The sequence below is a fragment of the Carassius auratus genome, chromosome 16 (genome assembly GCF_003368295.1).
Source record: "Carassius auratus strain Wakin chromosome 16, ASM336829v1, whole genome shotgun sequence".
Classification (NCBI taxonomy): domain Eukaryota; kingdom Metazoa; phylum Chordata; class Actinopteri; order Cypriniformes; family Cyprinidae; genus Carassius; species Carassius auratus.
Window position 1 is genome coordinate 9,894,020 of NC_039258.1, and position 18,836 is coordinate 9,912,855.

The following is an 18,836-nucleotide window of genomic DNA, read 5'->3' on the forward strand; positions in this document are numbered from 1 at the left end:
AATAAATAAACTGTACAAAACTAGAACTGTCTGTGCACTTTCAATGATGGTCATTTGATACTTGATGTGTGGCGGATGCATCCTTCTTGAGCTCTGTTTCAATTTTATTCAAGTGTGTCTGGAAAATATGAGTTCAGCAGGCTAGCATTGTACAATCTTTTGAGTCAAGAGTTCATTTCACAAAAAGCTCGGTCTTTTCCCTCTGATTTATTGCTGCTTGTGATTACCAGACCGTGTCTTCAAACACTACATTGTTCACTTTTGGAAACATAGCCAAAATATTTTAAATGGAGAAAGAAATGCTTCAGTAGAAGAATTCAATTTCTGCTACAGTAATGTTAATAATAGTAATTTCTACAATGACCCTTGTTTTAAATATGCAAGTGGCTGTAGTATTCAGTGTAATATTTGTTAATTTGTGCACAATACTTTTAGCTATTTTTTTTTTAAGTCAATTTAACATTTTAATTTGGACTTCTGTCCTGAAATTCCTGCTTCTTTCTCTGAATTGTCTGTAGCTGTGAAAGCAGTTCAGGAGGAGAACAAGCTGGCTGCCCACATAATCACTAGTGTCAGATATAGTACAGACCAAACCTGACCAACACACCCCAGTGACCTGCGGCACACACAGCTGCACAGCAACACAAACAGGGAAGAGACCAAAGAACATATAGAACCTAATACAGCCAAGTTTAAGTCTGGCACAATTTCCTGATCCTCTTTTCACCTTCATTTCATTTTCTTTTTTCAACACTGTGGCACATTTACTGTACTCTGTCAAAAATAACACATTTTTATTTACAAGATTTTTATTTATAAGAAAATTATCGTTGTTATTGTCCTTGAGTGAATAGTGTTCTGTCCTTTAGTGAATGTTTATTGCATTATTTTAGTGTAATGTATGTTACCTGATGGCATTTTTTAAAGACCATATGCACCATCTATATACAAGTTATGGACAAATTATTTGCTTTGAACTTTGGTTTATCAAGTTGCTTTATTTACCACCTATAGTGTTGTGGTGGATATCAGTAAAATGGGTAAAAAGTAGATTTTAGTTAAACTTGCTTGGTTTGTTAATATTATATAATTTAATGAAATAGTGGTTATAAGTTATAATAGTTATTATGCATGAATGTGCAATCCTGTTGTACCTGAAAATGGAAACCACAGAAATCCACAAAAAGGAAACATGTTAAAATGAACCATAATGTGATAGAACTTCTGTGTCGATATTAAAATGCAGATGTAGCCACCTGCACCTTGCCATTCATGCATCCAAATAATGGCCAATTACTTCTACAGAGACCTCTTCATCATCTGTTTAGCTGTGGACATGGCTGAATTCTGGGCATTCTACTACTGTTCACATGTATCACCATCAGTTCAAGCCTGGAAAGGGGAACAGAGATGCATGGCAGACACAGTGATGAAGCTCGTATGTGTTGCAGTACACAAGCCATGGACGGTTAAGACAGCTGACTTCACTGTGTGATCCTCTCTCTCTCTCTCTCTCTCTCTCTCTCTCACACACACACACACACGGTATGCGCAAAACAACTCTACATTTGAACATTCAATAGCAAATGCTTAAACTAATAACAAAACATACTTACAGTAGCATAGTCAGAATTACCTCCTCTCCCAGGTTCACAAAATGGTTGTCCATAAAATGCTGTTCTGTTGTAAGTAATCTTAAAGATTCCTAAATGCATCTGCTGTTTGAAGGCCAAATAAAGTGCTAGATACAATCAGCATCTCCTTGACATGGCTGCTTCAACACTAACTGCAGTTACTGAAACCATGCCTTCTTTCTTTGCATGAACATTTGAGAGGCATTATGGAAATATTGCCACATAGTGACATAGACAAGTGGGGGCGTGTTTGAATGAGCCGTTTTAGGGGGGCGGAGTCTTAACTTGATAAAGAATATCTCTTTGGATTTGAGACTTTAGTCTTTGCAACTTTACAGATCTTCTTCGTGTATCAAGAGCTTCTAACACTCCAAATAGAAATGAAAAATTTAAATGGCATCATGCGATCCTTTTGTGGTACTTGAACTTTCATTGAAGTTTTTTTTTTTGTGAACTATCCCTTTAAAAAAATTAAACCTCATTTCAAAATAACTTTATTGATTTTGCAAAGCTCTATTCATCTCTCCTCTGCTTTTTACGGCAACCCCATCCTGCCTCTTGCGGTATCTTACATTATCTCCTGGTTGTTGATTTTAGAGATTGGAAGATAAAAGAGGGGTTTTCACCAGTCAAATCCTGTGCACTTGGTAATACTTGCAGACCTGACTTTAGACGTCAGTGGTAGATTCTGGAGGTATTCACAGTTCAACCCAAGAGCCAATGTCCATCCCAGACGCCAACTTCTCTCTGACTCCAATCAAACCTAAATCTGAGAAAGATGCTTACAATTAGTCTCAAAATGTTCCCATTTTCTTGTAATTGCTTGTTTTAAAACCAGTTCCATCTTAGCACTCTATTACTGTGCTATTTATGTTGATGTAAATCAATATGATTCTAAACATTCATAGTAGAATTTAAGCAATAAACTGAATTGAAAACAATTTTTTTGAGTGCTTAAACTATCTTTAGTAGAGGATTGAAATATCTTAATAATTACTGAGGTGATTTTCATATTAAAATGAAGACATCATACAGTCACATGGAACGGGACTGACCAAAGTGCCAGGAGGACATATGAGTAATCCTGTCTCCAAGTTTCCAGAAGCTGAAAAAGACTTGTGTGCCACTGACTGAGGGTTATTCTGAGATGCTAATTATCACTTTATTCCTGGAGATTATAACTAGCCTTTCCTCTTTGTCTAGACTCTACTGTCCCAGCTGTCTGGACACTTTTGATTACATTCATGCATATGAACAAAGTCAAGGTCAGAGCATTTTCTCAATGTGATATTTTGAGACCATCTGAAATCACTTCCACATGAACTATGAAAACAATTTGCACATTCAGGGCTGAAATATGAAGGTTTTTTTTTTGTCTGTGGTGTAGGAGATTATTTTAGAATTTACTGTTCTTCTGTTTAGAGCATCAGTGGCAGGCTGCCCAGTTGTCGGCTTCAATTGGTAAACAGAAGAAACCTCAACAACAACCCAGCACATACTTCAAGGTTTTGGCAAATTATGAACACATCACACAAACCTTGCAAAATGTTGTTTGTGTGCTTTTCTAAAATGTAATTATGTACCAATGTTATTTAGCTTTACTTTCATTTTCTCTACAAGTCCTTGTCCAGTTGTTCTTATCTTTAATTCTTGCTGATCTCTGGAATGATTTGTGTCCAAATGTGAAGCAGTTAGAGCAATGTGAGTAATACATGAACTATAAATTTTAATAATGATTGCCTCTCCTCTTTATATCAATATTCTGGTTAGAAAACATTAATACATCACTGACATTAATAAAAATCTGTCATCGGATTCTTTGACTTAAATGAGTCAAAAACAGATTGAATACCTCACTCAAAGAAAACAAATTACATTGACTGCAAACCTCATTCCACGAGCTCTTTAAATTTTAATTGTTTGGTTTATGTTGTTTTTGTGAAAATAACATATTTCTCTGGACTGATTTTGTGTGCACTAGAAGAAGAGGACCTCAAAAGCATAATTGGGTTTCAGCTCTGCACATTTGTGTAGTTTTGTTTTTTCATGCCACTAAATTAAACCAAAATCAAAGCAAAATTAAATGTCAGGTCTAAATGAACACTTTGAGATGTATAAAAAATGCACCAATTACATTTTTCCTCTGAACAGTAAGTGAAGTTTCTGAATGAATGGCTGGCTGAGATTAAATGCCATGCAAATGCAATAATTATGCCACTACCAAGACATAATTAAGACATTAGAAATCTAAACATTTATCCTCTGTATATGTTAGTGATTTGATGATACAAACAGCTGGACATTTTCGCTTTCTAAATAATTCAGATGCTTTATTTTAATTCCTCCGCCCCTGAAGACTGGACTGGAGTGAACTGAAAGAAAGCTTCCAGCAGACTCCCTCTAAATCTGACAGACTGACGTAACGCAAGACTCCAGTAACACTGCCCGACGCCTCCGCGCGTGTCACTGAATGCTCTGTGGATGCCACGAGGGAACGCTTGTGGATTCTACCTGTAGCAAACAACATTTCTTGTTTCAATGCATTTCTCTCAGGAATACAGTAATGTGGAGACTCCTGTCGTGGATTCTTTTGACAACCAGTTTGCACCAGGTGGGTCTTACCATATTGTTGATCCAGTGCAGTATTTGAGTAAAAAAAAAAAAAAAAAAAAATTCGCGGAACTACAGGTTTTTCACAGTTGAGAATGACAAGAATATTTTTGTAAACTGCCCTTCAGTCCAGTTGAAGTGGTGACGTTGTTTATCAAAGTGCTATTTTTGGAAAGAGCAAAAACTGCGAGCTGTCCTATGCGTGCCATAGGTGCAAATTCATTACAACCCACACATTCTTAAAAAGAAGTTCGATAATGTTTTCAAAACTGAAAGTGACGGTTTGATTGTTCATGAATCATGATGTCAATAAAACAAATGAACAACCTGTCTTTTGTTGCATTATGTGCCAGGAGTAATACATTGGAGCCATTTTTCAGTTTGGAAAAGTTTAAGAAGCGATCAGTATATATTTTAATACAAAATGTCCAATAAAACACGATTGTATGTTTGGAATTATATTTTTATTATTATGTGTTTTATCTTATTTTACCACATTTGGTTACATTCATCACACTAGCAAAAGTGCTGTTATTATCAGAATATCAAGTGTACATTTATTAATATTAATAATAGAATATGCCGCCTTACATAGAAAAAATCAGTAAATTTGAGAATTTATTCTCCGCCAACGAAAATAAAGCATCAAGCGTTGCTTATCAGAATGAAGCGATTAACAGACTGAAACTCCGGACTGGAACTACATATATGAGTGGAGCGGATCTGCATAGAGCAACTTATCCTCTTCTGCAATCCGCTGTAGGTCACTCCAGGTTTTTTTTTTTTTTTTTTTTTTTTTTTTTTTTTATTTATAAATGTTTCATCCACTGTAGAAGAGAGAAACCCGGTCTGACGGGAGAAATCGAATGAGACTCTAAAGCCCAAAACAAGCTGTTGTAGGCAATACGATACCACAGGCAATGTTAGCTTTATAAAAATCTGAATATTGTGTCACAGTAATGTTGCATTTCACTCTGTTGGTATATCTATTCAAATTAGCCTTCAGTTTTGGAAAACGGTAACCTAATTCTGTCACAGTGTAAAAGTGATCCTGTGCTGATCATTCGAAACTAATCTGAAGCATCCTCTGCAAAGTTCTTGGGAGCCTATTTGAAGGGCACAATTTCAATGCAATTTCAAAGCAAACTCTCTGTTGCCCCAAAGTGGCTGAAGTTGGCATGTCTTCTTCATGTTCCTCTCTTTTCTCCCACACAGGCCAGTTCCCACAACTCCACAGACTCTCCTCTTGTGACCACAGATTTAGACCCTTATAATAGAACTCGGTACTGCAAATGGCCATGTAAGTGTCCCAAGAGTGCCCCTGTTTGCCCACATGGGGTCAGCTTGTTGACAGATGGATGTGACTGCTGCAAGACCTGTGCCAAGCAGGTGGGAGAGACCTGTAATGAAAGAGATACCTGTGACTATCATAAAGGGCTTTACTGTGACTACAGTGCTGACAAGCCGAGGTACGAAAAAGGAGTGTGTGCATGTAAGTGACCTTACGTATTCCTTTATACTTAAAATACTGTATAAAGAAACATTTATTTTGCAGTTGATTTTCCTAATATAATACAATAATACAACTTGAATAGTATTCATATTAATTCATATTAATTAATGCATATAAGTCACTAGAGAAAATGACAATTATGCATTGTGTGTATAGGTCTATACTACTTACACTACTACAATAGTGTTTTGTTCCAACAGGCATGCAATATATTTTTCTTTTTTTAATTCTGTGTCAAATTGATTAGATTAGATTAGATTCAACTTTATTGTAATTGCACATGTAAGGTACAAGGCAATTAAATGCAGTAAGCATCTAACCAGAAGTGCAATAAGCAGTTAGTACAGAATATACAAGGTCTACAATATGTACAATAACTATACAAATAAGGCACTGTTATGGACATATATTGGTACTCAGACACAAACCTGTCACAGAACCTTTTAGTTGTAAGTACAAATATCCAGACCTCTCTGTTACAGATGTTATGGGAACAGGCTGTGAGTACAACGGTGTGATTTACCGTAATGGCCAAAGCTTCCAGCCCAATTGTAAGTACCGTTGTATGTGTGTGAATGGGGCAATTGGATGTGTGTCGCTCTGCACCGAGTCCCTGCCGCCCCGGGTCTGGTGTCAGTCGCCCAAGCGAGTCAAGATCCCAGGCCAGTGTTGCGAAACATGGATCTGTGAAGAGTCCCGTAAACCACGCAAGACCAACCCCAGACATGCTCCTGAGGAGGGTGAGTATTCTGTTATTGCTTTTTGTGGTGATAAATGTCCATCAGAGGTCTATAGCATGTTCTGGTGAACTTCCATTGTTTAAGCTCCTAATCATCTTTCTTTATGTCTTTTTCAGTGTCCCTCACCTCTAATGATATTTGGCATAAAAACTGCATTACCCAGACTACCCCATGGAGTCCCTGCTCAAAGACCTGTGGGCGGGGGGTATCACAGCGCATCTCTAATGACAATGCTGGCTGTATGATGGAGAAAGAGTCTCGACTGTGTAACCTCCGACCTTGTGAGGTGGACATCACCAAGCACTTTAGAGTAAGAATTCGTTCCTACCTTGGTTTATTTGTATTTCATTTGCATGGATGGATTGATGAATTATCATGTCATTGTCATGGACGGATGCACTGATTGTCATATCTGTTACTCAGCCGGGAAAGAAATGCCTGAACATCTACCGTGAGCCTGAGTTTCAGAACTTCACCATCTCGGGGTGTGTCAGTACGAGGGCGTATTGGCCCAAGTACTGTGGAGTCTGTACCGATGAGCGCTGCTGCATCCCATACAAGTCTAAGACCATCGAGGTGGAGTTTGTGTGTCCAAATGGGTCCGTTTTTTATTGGAAATACATGTGGATCAACGCCTGCTTCTGCAACCTCTCCTGCAGGAATCCAAACGATATCTTTGCAGATCTCGAGCAATACTATGAGGTCAATGAGATTGTTAACTAACTCATTCACTGAGTGCCAGATACAATCTCTTTTTATGGCATCCTCCTTAGGCTCACATTTGTAGTCTGTGCATTACACTCGACAGTAACAGGGATGCTGGAGTGCACATAAATCACTGTTGATGAGAAATTTTGATCGAATTCGAATGATTTGTGAATAAACATCAGCACAGCTACTCATAGAGATGGTTCGTGTAGTGTACAATTATAGTTCAAACTGAAGGACTTTATGGACTTAATATTTTCATAAGGATGGATGAATGAATATGAAATTAAGAAAATGTTACATTTAAGATGTTGACTTCGTGTTCCAAATCTGTGAAGTTCAAAAAAAGTTGTAATATTTTGCAATTTAAAAAAAAAAAAATACAGCTTTCAACGAAAAAAGGAATTCTCCTTAAAGGAATGCACATCATCAGTTTTTGAAAATATATATTAGTTAAAATGGTGTTAAAGGATGAGTTTGTATCTTCGTTATGTAACATATTCTGAAAAAACATATAATAGAATTGACAGTGATCTCCTTGATGTTCACGCTTTCATTTTGCCAAGTTGTTACAGTTCATATTTAATTCTGGAAATATGCAGAAATGTATCTTTTTTAATAAAAGACGTTTGCTTATTTTTATGCCTTAGCTTGTATTTATTTGTCTCTGTTGAGTATTTATTTCTGTAATGGTATAGTTGGGAATCCATTAATGGGATTAATAATACAAAGTTACATTTTATGTATTTTTAATTTTTCAGTGTTAGACATTATACAGCCGTGAGGCTGACTGAATATATATTTATTTTTATTTTAGGAATACAGTAGTTAAATATAAAGTGATTTAACCAACATTCCTTCCTTGTTAATTAATGAAAAATAAGATGGAACTGTAAGAACCACAACAACTAGATATGTCAGAAGTTGTAGACTATATTGTCAGACTAAGAAATACTCTCAGATCAAAATTTAACACTACTGTTAGGAATTAAAAGTACAGAAATCATGTATAAACAAATCCCCCAAACATTCATCCCGATCAGAGAACTCTCCAAACAAATCACGCACATACTCCGCATTTTAAGATACACACACAATTATATATATTTTATACATTCTCACAGCCAAGCTGTAAACATCATAGAACCTTCTTAACATAATTATATACAATTTTAATTGTAAAAGATCACATATTGTTCATTGTAAGTAATAAAACGTCAAATTAAACCACTGGTTCAGATATTTTAAACTAATGCTAAGTCAATATATTAAGTACGTGGAACATTTGTTTGCTGTGAGCGCCATCTTGTGAAAAATACCAGTGATACATTAAACATTATCTAATCACAGGAGCATCAGCTTTCAGGTTCAAATTCAGTGATTTCAGGTCCAATATCAAACCGCCTGCTGAGTTCCATTCTGATTCGCACGGTGGTGTTATTTTCACGAGGCGCTCAGCAGGACAGCTCGACGGAATGTGTTGGGCCTGAGGAGTTGTGCTCCGCGCCAGGGGTGCTCTCCATGGAGACGTCGGTGTGGGAGCGTCCACGCTGCTCATCCGTGTTTGTACCGCCGCGGTTACGGTTTCGCTCCCGCTCCAGAGATGAGTTACTGGCCGTACGAGACCGAGCAAGACGGGTCATACTGGCAGAGGGCACTGTGGGGAAGAAAGAGTAAGTAATAAGAAAGGGAATGACCACGGGTTTCTCTCATATAAAATGTAAAATGACTATTATTTATTGTTATTTTATGGATAGTAGGTCAGTATTGTTAAAACAATGTGTGCTTACTGTAGCCCATGCCCTGGATAAAATATTTGAAAGCTTCTATAAGCTTGCCAGGCTGTGAGAGAACATGAACATGTAGTGTAAATATACTCATTATGGCTATAAAATCAAATATATGATCTAGAATAAAAATGATTTACATTTGAATGTGAATCTGTAAATGCAAATTATATCTACCTGATCAACCTGAGGCAGGCCGCCACAGTCAGCCATCTAGAAAAAAGTTTAAATATAATTTATAAACTGGGATGCGCTGAAATATCTGTCTGATATCAGTTATATTATTATAGTCAAATTAGATCAAATCAGATTACAATTAAATGTTGGGATTTAAAATTAGCTTCTAGTAGTATTTGAAATGTAAATGTAATTGTGTGTTGGAGTCAATGCAAAGGAGGGTAAGGTCACTGACCTTGAGAAATGTGGTTGTTGTTGGGTTCATTCTGGAGTTGCTGTCAACCTGTGAGGTAAAATATTTATATAATAATTATATTCATGTTTTGTATGCTTTACAGTCAATAACTGGAAAATTGTTGCAACCAATCACTGTTGAGTAGCATTTACTTTCTCTAACATATTTAAGAAAATAACAAAATAATAATTCTCACCACAGCTTCCACAGCTGGAGAGCTATCACCCACTATCAGCAAAGCTGGACACCTGTCATGATGACAAACAATTTAGTCACTGAAGCACAATTTTAAGTTTTAAGGCACTAGTCAAAATCTCATATGTGTGCTATCATTAGGTGGAACTTACTGGAGCATTCTTACATTTACGTTTTCACCTTGTACTGGTCTCTCGATCTCCAGATTCCTTCGGCTGAGAAATGATGGAAAGAGGCTTTCAGAAACTCATTGCAGTATATAGAATATACAGGTCTTATAGGTTCATTTAAAATATTAAACTCAGGACCTGAGCGATTACAGACACAGATTACATCAGTGATACCTTTTGTAGGATTTAACAAACTGCTGCAGGTTGGACTGGTTAATGTTGTTTGTAATGAGATGACGGAAGGTTGAGATCAGTTCATGATTGTTCTGTATCTCCTCCTACAACATTAGTAAATGTTAAGACTGAAGTGACAAAACAGTCAAAATTAATATTGAGAAATAATTTGCAGATTATATAGTTTCAAATCCTAACATATTAATACTAAATTCATTTTGTTTCATTAATAATCAGTCAAACTAATCATAGACTCCCTCAGTTCTCACCTTTCCAAACAGGTGTGAAATGACTGTATCAGGGAGAGCATGAGTCCAGCTTGTGATCTGCCAAGAATGTAACGCTTCAGTGAGGATTTGTGTAATGGTATGTATCGCTTTGCACATTCAAATTAGTTTAATAATGCAATTTTTTTTTTTTACAAATTATTCTCATAAGAATGCAGGTCTAGCAGAAATAAATAAATCAGTTTTTGTACCTTTTGTGCTGCCCTCTCCAGGAAACCCTCTGCATGTGCATTCAAATTAATCAGAACAAGACCTTCAACCATGTCTGGATGTTTTAGCTTTAAAACACACATGCAAAAAGAAAGAATGAAAACAAATATTAATGCAATAATAAAAAGATTAAAAGATGTCATTATTTAAAATGCAGTACTTGAATGTGATTTGTGTAAAGGAAACATCCCTGTGTATTAACAAGCAAGCCTGCAATATTAATGAGCAGGATAGCACTGCTTTGTAGTAAGAGTTGCAAAACTGCAATCCAAGCTATTTAAAGCTATTCAAAATGCATCTGAGAGGAAAAGTGTATAAAACGCACTGCAAAGCGTGTTAGGATGTTGGCTCCGGCTCCAACCGCCATTCCAATCACACTCTTCAGACTATGAGGAAAAAAGAGCAAGCTTTCAGGTAGGTTTGAATCAAGACCACTGGTAAGATAATAATACAACCTTCAAAAATATGAGTTAAACATCTTAACTGGTTTAATACTAGTTTTAAGACTTACCCAAAATGCTGTAGGACCATAGGGAGGGTTTCTGAGAGCTGGTCCATAGAAGGATAGGTATACCTACAATATTAACAATAATAATAGCCTCAATCTTGTGGAACAATATGGAAGTCAAATACTATGACAGGTTAATTAGGTTTGGCTGATGGCCTTCCAGGCATTAGTGAAGTCATAATCTGTCTGGATGCTGCTCTGGAAAGTTGGATTATGGGCAATGGATGTCCGTTACGTTGCATGTAGCAGATGGCAGATCATAAACATGCTCTGCACCCTTCAAACCCTACAAGTGACACGCTGACCTACATTCTGTCAGTCTGGTGCCATAGGGTGCTGATTAAAGCTGTCTGCATTATATTTCCTAGAGCAGATCTGCTCCGATTGAGCAGACTTTAAACGCATTTCCTGTCTTAGAGGCTGGGGAATGTTTTTTTTTTTTTTTTGTCTTTGTCGACAGAATGAGACGGAAGTCATTCATTTTTAATTCTAAGACATAGCTCTTAAGATTTTAGTTAATCATATGCCTTCAGATGCTTTGATAGAACTGGAACCGTAATCTGGTGGCATAATGACCCTCACTTACTCAGAGGAGAGTGTGCTGGCACCCTCCTGCTGTCCTGGGGCATCAACATGGCACACAGCAAAGTGTTGCATGATCTCATGCATGTCTTTGTGATTAAAGAGAGACTCGAAACAGCTCTTATCTGCAGAACAAAGAACACAGCTGTGCTACTAAGATAAGTATTCACAAATGATTCAGTCCGTTGAGACAGAATACAAATGAGATGTTATATATATAGGACTTGTTTTAAGAGCATTGGAACTTGGACTGGCATTTGCAGAGGCATTGAACTGTTTATGGTAAAGTCTTACAGCAGAGGGGAATAAGAAGGTACAGAGGTGGTTCTTACGGTTCAATCCGATGTCATGAAAGGTCAGGATGGTAGGCCGGTTACCTTTCGGAATACCCATCATGGTGCAGTGCACCAGACCAAAAGCAGTCTCCACATCCTCCTCCTACAAATGCAATGTTATGGTTAGTTTTGTAACATATTAAAAACCTTTTTTACAATGCCTCTGCGCATACTCATTCATCTTAAAGATGATTATTTTCAATGGCTGCAAAAAGAATGCATTGGAACATATGGGTCCAAATAGTTTTGACAGATTAAAGGTTAACATATTTATTGTACCTTTTCCCTCAGTTCACCCAAAAAGTATTTTTGTTTATGTTGTGCACCACCTTATAGTTAAAAATAGCCTACTTATTTCTGACAAAAACACAGAAGCACTACTCACAGTGATGTCAAGCTCAAAGACGCTGCACTCAGAGTCCTCCAGTACCATGGTTACAGATGCTGTTGAAGGCTGATGGATAGGCAGTTGTAAAAAATAATTGTGTGTATTTGAAAAGAGTAGATCCTGGTTTGCTGCTGCCTCAAGCTCCAAGTTGTGCAGAATGCAGTGAGGTCTGGGTTTTATATCCCCTTGTTTACAGTGGCGTAAACATGTTATTCCCAGCATGCCTTGCATAGTGGCCAGAAGGAGCCTAATTCTTAAAGGATGGAGAGATCACAAATTGGATCAGTAAGTTAAGCTGAACACTGGCATCAGCCACCTCTGTGGTGTTCCCCTAGTACGTAAACATTTTATGAATGAAACACATGGGATCTTGGGAGTTGCACAGCAATTGCCACTATATATAAACACTATAGTGACTTTATATCTTTTTTATGGAACACAAGATATTTGGTATGTCAAATGGCTTTCAATGTAAAAATAAAGGAGTTAGTCTTTAACAATAATGTAATGTGAATGTTTTATGACTCCAAAAAGCACAAACCTCAAAAGATCAGAACAAACATCAGGCACATAGCACTCTGTGTAGTCATGCATTTAAGAACCTTGACCTCACAGTGATTGATATGAAGTACTCTGTTTACAGTGTCCATCATCAGAGTAAGAGCGTTAAGCTCATTTAGCACAGGGACAATGTGCTGCTACGTGTTTGTGCAGGCGTAAGGCAGTTCAGGGCAGATGGCATGTCTGCGGTCAAGACGTCATTGACACTCTACAAGTGTCCCTGTCGAGTACACAGCTGTGGCCTGGAAAACAGTACTGAAATCTTCTTGGAGGATCAACATGAATGAACAAGCTGTTTGTTCAATCCTCTTTGTGATTCAGAACTGATAGCTACTGTATGATTCAGCATATTATATAGATATGTATTTATATAAATGTTTGGGATATTTTTTAAAGAAGTTAATACTTTTATTCCGCAAAGATGTATTAAAAGTTGATATAAAGTGATAGTAAAGACATCATCATTGTTCTAAATATTTTATATTTCAAATACATTTCTATTTTTTCCACACTGATAATAATAAAAATAAAAATGTAAGCACCAAATTAATTCTGAAGGTTCATGTGACATAAGGCCCCGAGTAATGACTGCTGAGTTTTTGCCATCACAAAAATAGATTATATTTACAAAATATTATAACAAAATAGAACATATTTAAATTTAAATTATGTTCTACAGTGATCAAATAATTGCAGCCTTGTTGAACATAAGAAGATATTAAAAGGTCTTAGATCACTAACTTTTAAATGCTGGCCAATGTGTTGACATTTTTATAATTTTAACTGATAGACTTTTTTGTGCATTTTGTGATGTGATCTAAGTGCTGTCAGAGACAGGCAATGCATGTCTATTATTGAAGGGTTTATGTGAGCTGTGTGTGATCCTTATCACTGAAGTGGCATAGTGTCAGGCCGTCTACCATGAGACAGCTATACATGCTCGGGAAAACCCAAATGTCTGTCTTATACTTGTAATTGCTACATCTGATTTAAAATTTAATTGGGCTAATAAAGAAAGATTAAAATCTTCACAAAATAAAATCAGTAATGCAATTACACTTTACATATTTTTGCAAAAATCCATATAGTTACATGCAATAAAGAATGAAAAAAAAAACATACAATACCCAACCTAAATATTAAAAGTGACCAAATTAAAATAAATAACAAATTCATTATCCATATCCATGATGCAGAAAGGGTCAGGCATCGCCTGCATAAAGCTTTTTCAACAATCACATTATATGAAATTGCAGTCTTGTTTTATATTATTAATGTCCCATTAATTGTTTGCCAGTATCCTCTCAACTCAATTATTTAACCTGTTTTAATTGAGATTTAATGGAAAATCTGAAGAGCCAGTGTAAGTAATAAAAGATATTTGGGGGTTATTTAAAAACTGTTTAACCTATTTTAATAATTTAACTCAAACAATAGCCTACTATTTCCTCCAAAGGTCACAACTGACGTGGACTATCCATCTGTTGCTGGACATATGTGAGCCTCATCTTTTAATTGGCAATGACCTGCATAAATTCTGAACCAGACAGAGTACTTAACCTATAAAGGACTATGTAAAATAATTTTAATGACCTCATAACTTATATTTAAAGATTATGAATATGATGCCATGCTAAAGAAGTTAAATTTAATTAAAAGTTAAATCTCATTATACATTATCATTTTGCAGGACACCTGGATACTGTTCTTTTAGGGCATGTAAGAAATAATGTAATTTATATTTCCATATGTCATATGCGAAAATATATGTAGATGACACGGTTAAAGTAATCAAAATGTTACGTGAATAGATGAATTAGATTAGTTTCAGATGCACCACTGACATATTTTCATCATCGCACGCTAGATGGCGCAATATTAGTAGTATTTCATGATTTAGCAGCCTATTGTAATAATTAGCTCGGCATGAGATTAAAACCTGTTCTGAATATGATTACACTTAATTACTACATTTAAGCTCAATTCAATATATACATTTCAAATATTAGAACTTTAAAAACGGGCAAATATTAAATGAATTTATTTCAACTCTTCTCATATTATCAGATTTACTCACATAAACGTTTTTTATTGTTTCTAATTTATTTTTTATTTCAAAACAATAAATATGTATTCGTATAAAAAATGAAACCTTTATTCTAATCTCATTTTTACGCATTATCTTCCTTCCCTCTTGGTTGCTCTGGGTGACGCTAGGTCTCCATGGTTGCAGCAGGGGGAATCTCCGCGCTCGCTCGCGCAGCGCACACGCACCCAGCCACCCACACACTCACAGAATCACATGGAGCGAGTCTGACAAATCTGTGAGTATGAAAAATCAGTATCAAAATCAGCAGAAAGTCGTCTACTAATATAAAACCTCATGTTTAACAGCTTTGTGAAAACGTGTGTGCTTTGGGTGTCCGCGCGACTTGTATTTTTGACGGCGGTGAGCGCGCGCTTGAACGAATTATTGTTTAGTTTAACTGTTAGGAGCTTTCATAGTAATAAATTCTAACATATTAATACGTCATCAGTATAAGTAAGTGCCCTACATATTATCTTGTGACTGTGGATTTTATACAGTGTGAAAAGTTAATTTGTCAAGGAAAGTGGTCGTCTGCTACCGGCGTTTTCAGAACAAAAGCGTAGCGTTGAGTGACTGTTAGCGTTAGCGCGCTGCTAATGGTGTGTGTGTGGAGGTATTTCTTTCACACAGCACAGATTATATTAAGCATTTCTGTTCATATTTAGTTTGATAATTAAACAGAATCTAGATAATAATTGTATCTCTATTGTTCCGCGCTTGAAACTCAACTCGCTGTGTGAATTGGGCACATCTGTACGCATATCAGCAAACATCTTTATCACATAACGATGGAGAAAGTAAAATAAAACCTCCATAACTTTGGATGTGCTTTACAATTACTTGATCATAAAGTGGCCATGTTGATTTTGATTTATAGTTAAGTTGTGCACAATAAAAGCAACAAGTTGTGATCAGGCTCGGTTTGTGCTTGTGTGTGGTCTCTTTGTCTGGTATCGTGTCCGTCTCAAAAACCTTTACTGATGATGCACCTATTATTTGAACAAACGCGGTTATGTTCCTGTCCCTCGAAAGACCTGATGATTCAGTTCTGCTTAAATTGCGATTTGCCTTCTCAGGAAGAGATGTTCCCAGATTAAAGAGCTCTCGTGTGCCAGGTTATCAATCCCGAGTTCACATGTTTCCGTTTTTCTTCACAGCTGTAGGTGACTGTGTTTCAGGTATATTCTGCTAGAAGTGAACACAAAGCTGTCGTTGCGGAGATGTGATCTGTGTGGAGTATTTGATCAAGTGTTCCAGCTTTCTTGTTGTTTTGTTGGATTTAGCTCAGAAGGAGCATTTCTGCTGCCTTTGTGTTTTGGTTTGTTTATGAGTTTAATATAAGGTGCTGTAAAACCCTGAACAAACATTTACAAGATGCAGATATTTATACAATACATTTGAGTGCATCAGTTGACATGCTTTTAGGGTTTAAAATGTTTGATTTTTGTAGTTGAGACATGAAATAGTCCTGTGTTGTGACATGCCAAGCTCCATCTAAAACATTTTTAATAACATTTGTTGTTTTTGCGGTTATGCATGCTATATTGCTATGTATTGGTCTACTTTTTTTTTTTTTTTTTTTTTTTACATTGCAATTCTATCTATCGTATCACTGGACTATTTAAAGGGATGTTCACCCCCAAACTTCATGTCATTTTGAGCTGCCATGACTGACTTTCTTCTGCAAAACATAAAAATGTATATTTTGAATAACAGTTTTGGTGACCATTGACTTCCACTGTATATACAAAAACACTTCTTTAAGATCTTCTTTAATATTCCACAGATAAAAAAAAACAAACAAACAAGAAACTGACAAATAGGAAGTATAATAATGTCATTTTCTGAATGAGTATTTTCATTTTGTTTTCCTGTACAAATACAAAAACATTCTTAAATCAAGAAACATTTACTTGAGAATCAAAATGACTTTAAGTTTTGTTTTATGAGAAATGTCTCAAAATTGAGTCAATTTATGCTCGAAGTAAGAAAAAGAAACTTAATTCAATCAGAAAACAAGATTTAGACCTATAACTTTCAAGTCATTTTTCTTCCTAGGTAAGATTTTTGTTTTTTTTGTGCAGTGTACAATTACACTCTAAACATTAATATTGGCTTGCAAACACAATCTCTAGACTTGTGCTGGAAAGATATAGATAAAGACGTTCCTGTCACTTCTAGTGAAGTGAGAAATTCTCAGAAAAGGTCAACTCAGGTGTGACAAATGCAGTTTCGAGTCTAGTAGTTTTACTGTCAAACAACCTTATGGCATATTTCTTTGAACTTGTAAGTGCGCCTACCATTCCTGCATAGTTCATTTGATTTGCTGCCATTTCCTCTAACTGTTCATCTATGCAAACATACATTGCGTCATCTTTGCAACCACAGACTCCGTTGCAGTGGAAATGTCCAGTAGGTGCAGGCCAGGAGAGTAAGCCCACCTCTAATCAGTCAGGCAGGAAGAGTTTAGGCTGGGATGGGTTTCCTCCTACCTGCGGTGCACTTCACGCTGCAGGTCACCAACCCGCCCTGCTGTTAGTAATGGAATGTTGGAAGAGTTTCTCTTGGCTCTGTATTCTGAAGTTTAACCGATGACGTAAACTGCCACCATGGGGCAAAGGGTGGCTTCCTCCACGACAAGTGAGTAACTCCCCTTTTATTAGGAAAAAGTGAGCGAAGCTGGAAGCTTTGTAAGAAAGGGAGAGATTATAAAGGGGTGGGGGTGTTAATGTTTTCTTTGATTTAGCTTTTTTTCTGTTTATGTTTCCCATTAATTTAGCACCACCTCAGCCTCCCTGCCTGTTTTCAATTTCAACACAGATGCAATAGTTTGTGTTTTTTTTTATTAGAGGGTTACTTATGTTATTCAGCCCGTAACGCAGTGGGTCTAATCAAAGCAAGCTCCTTCATTCGAGGAAAGTCGGCCTCCAAGGGTATGTGACATTTACCCGGCATGCATTTACTGAAGCCTGCTGCTGGGAATTCCTCCCTGAGAACAAAGTCACGCGGGGCCGGAGTCTTAGAAACCTGTTACTCACTGCTACATAATTGTAGTAGTTTCATAGAAGAAATAAGCCGCAGGACTCTCCCACTGCAATTCTGCCTGTCAATCCAAATGGTTTCATCTGACTCTACCGGTGCCTGGCAGTTTCTGGCTGCCTGACAGCCACACAAAGAGGCGAAAAAGGGAAGAAAGTAGTGGAGGTTTCAGAAGTACACTGTTGCCAAATAAAGGGTTATGCTGCGATTCCCAGAGGAGCAGTTGTCCCCGTTCTCTTAAACTGGCATTTAAGGTCACTTTTGGGTTCGGAAAGCACAATAAAGTCATGTTTGGTGGTGTATACATGTATACGCAAGCTTTGAGTGCATTATTGTAATATGAACCATTTATTTTAGAGTGAATAAGACATTTTTAGGACTCGCTTCACAATCAGATCGCACTTGACCACATACATGCTGGTGTAATAGATTGATCACATGTATCATAATCATTCAGATCACTGAAACCACTTTTTAGTCTTTTAGATCTGATGTTGTGTAAAAGTCATCTAGCTAAACGATATGCTGGTACTAATATATGTTTACATCAGGTGTAAAGGGGCAGGTCCATTTGATCTCATTAGTTCAGATGTCACAGACTTTTGATGTGGAAAAAGATTATTTCAGAAAGAAGATCTTTACAAGTGTACATTTTTTTTTGTTTGTTTTAAAGAATTTAATTCTTTTTTTTCCCCCATTTACGATACACTGAATTTAGGTCTGTGCAAAAAAATTGAATGTGATATTTGTGCGCATCGTCAGTAAAGGTGCTCCTGTGATTAGTAGTACATCTCCAGCACATGCGTTCAGATTATGGTTGCAAGGTTTTCACAACAAAACCTGCCAATCAAAACTAGCCCAATCAAATTGTGAGGTGGTTCCCTGATTAAAAAA

At 36.7% G+C, this 18,836-nt stretch overlaps 3 protein-coding genes and 1 long non-coding RNA gene across 4 annotated transcripts in view; 3 read left to right on the forward strand and 1 right to left on the reverse strand.

Moving 5' to 3' along the window:
* Positions 1-4,028: 4,028 nt before the first annotated feature.
* LOC113116076 (WNT1-inducible-signaling pathway protein 1) lies at positions 4,029-7,843 on the forward strand. Its single transcript, XM_026283936.1, has 5 exons — positions 4,029-4,245; positions 5,460-5,736; positions 6,240-6,497; positions 6,614-6,807; positions 6,921-7,843. Exons 1-5 carry the CDS (start codon positions 4,105-4,107, stop codon positions 7,218-7,220), a joined length of 1,170 nt encoding a protein of 389 aa, XP_026139721.1. The 5' UTR covers positions 4,029-4,104; the 3' UTR covers positions 7,221-7,843.
* A 75-nt stretch (positions 7,844-7,918) lies between these two features.
* Positions 7,919-12,422, reverse strand: ndrg1b (N-myc downstream regulated 1b). The gene is made up of 14 exons (XM_026283937.1): positions 12,251-12,422; positions 11,863-11,968; positions 11,535-11,655; positions 10,952-11,014; positions 10,766-10,826; positions 10,422-10,508; positions 10,213-10,269; positions 9,944-10,047; positions 9,752-9,814; positions 9,601-9,652; positions 9,405-9,452; positions 9,170-9,205; positions 8,996-9,047; positions 7,919-8,862 (listed from the first exon to the last, which is right to left on the reverse strand). The coding sequence occupies exons 1-14, from the start codon at positions 12,296-12,298 to the stop codon at positions 8,660-8,662; spliced, it is 1,101 nt and encodes a 366-aa protein (XP_026139722.1). The 5' UTR covers positions 12,299-12,422; the 3' UTR covers positions 7,919-8,659.
* Positions 8,758-10,639, forward strand: LOC113116078 (uncharacterized). Its single transcript, XR_003293975.1, has 3 exons — positions 8,758-8,878; positions 10,206-10,309; positions 10,443-10,639. It is a non-coding gene; the product is annotated as an uncharacterized LOC113116078 (long non-coding RNA).
* A 2,609-nt stretch (positions 12,423-15,031) lies between the features above and the next one.
* ptp4a3b (protein tyrosine phosphatase 4A3b) overlaps positions 15,032-18,836 on the forward strand; it is a 34,467-nt gene continuing 30,662 nt past the window's right edge. Inside the window, exon 1 of the mRNA XM_026283947.1 lies at positions 15,032-15,138. The gene's annotated coding sequence lies outside the window, so the exon portion shown is untranslated. The remainder of the gene's footprint in view (positions 15,139-18,836) is intronic.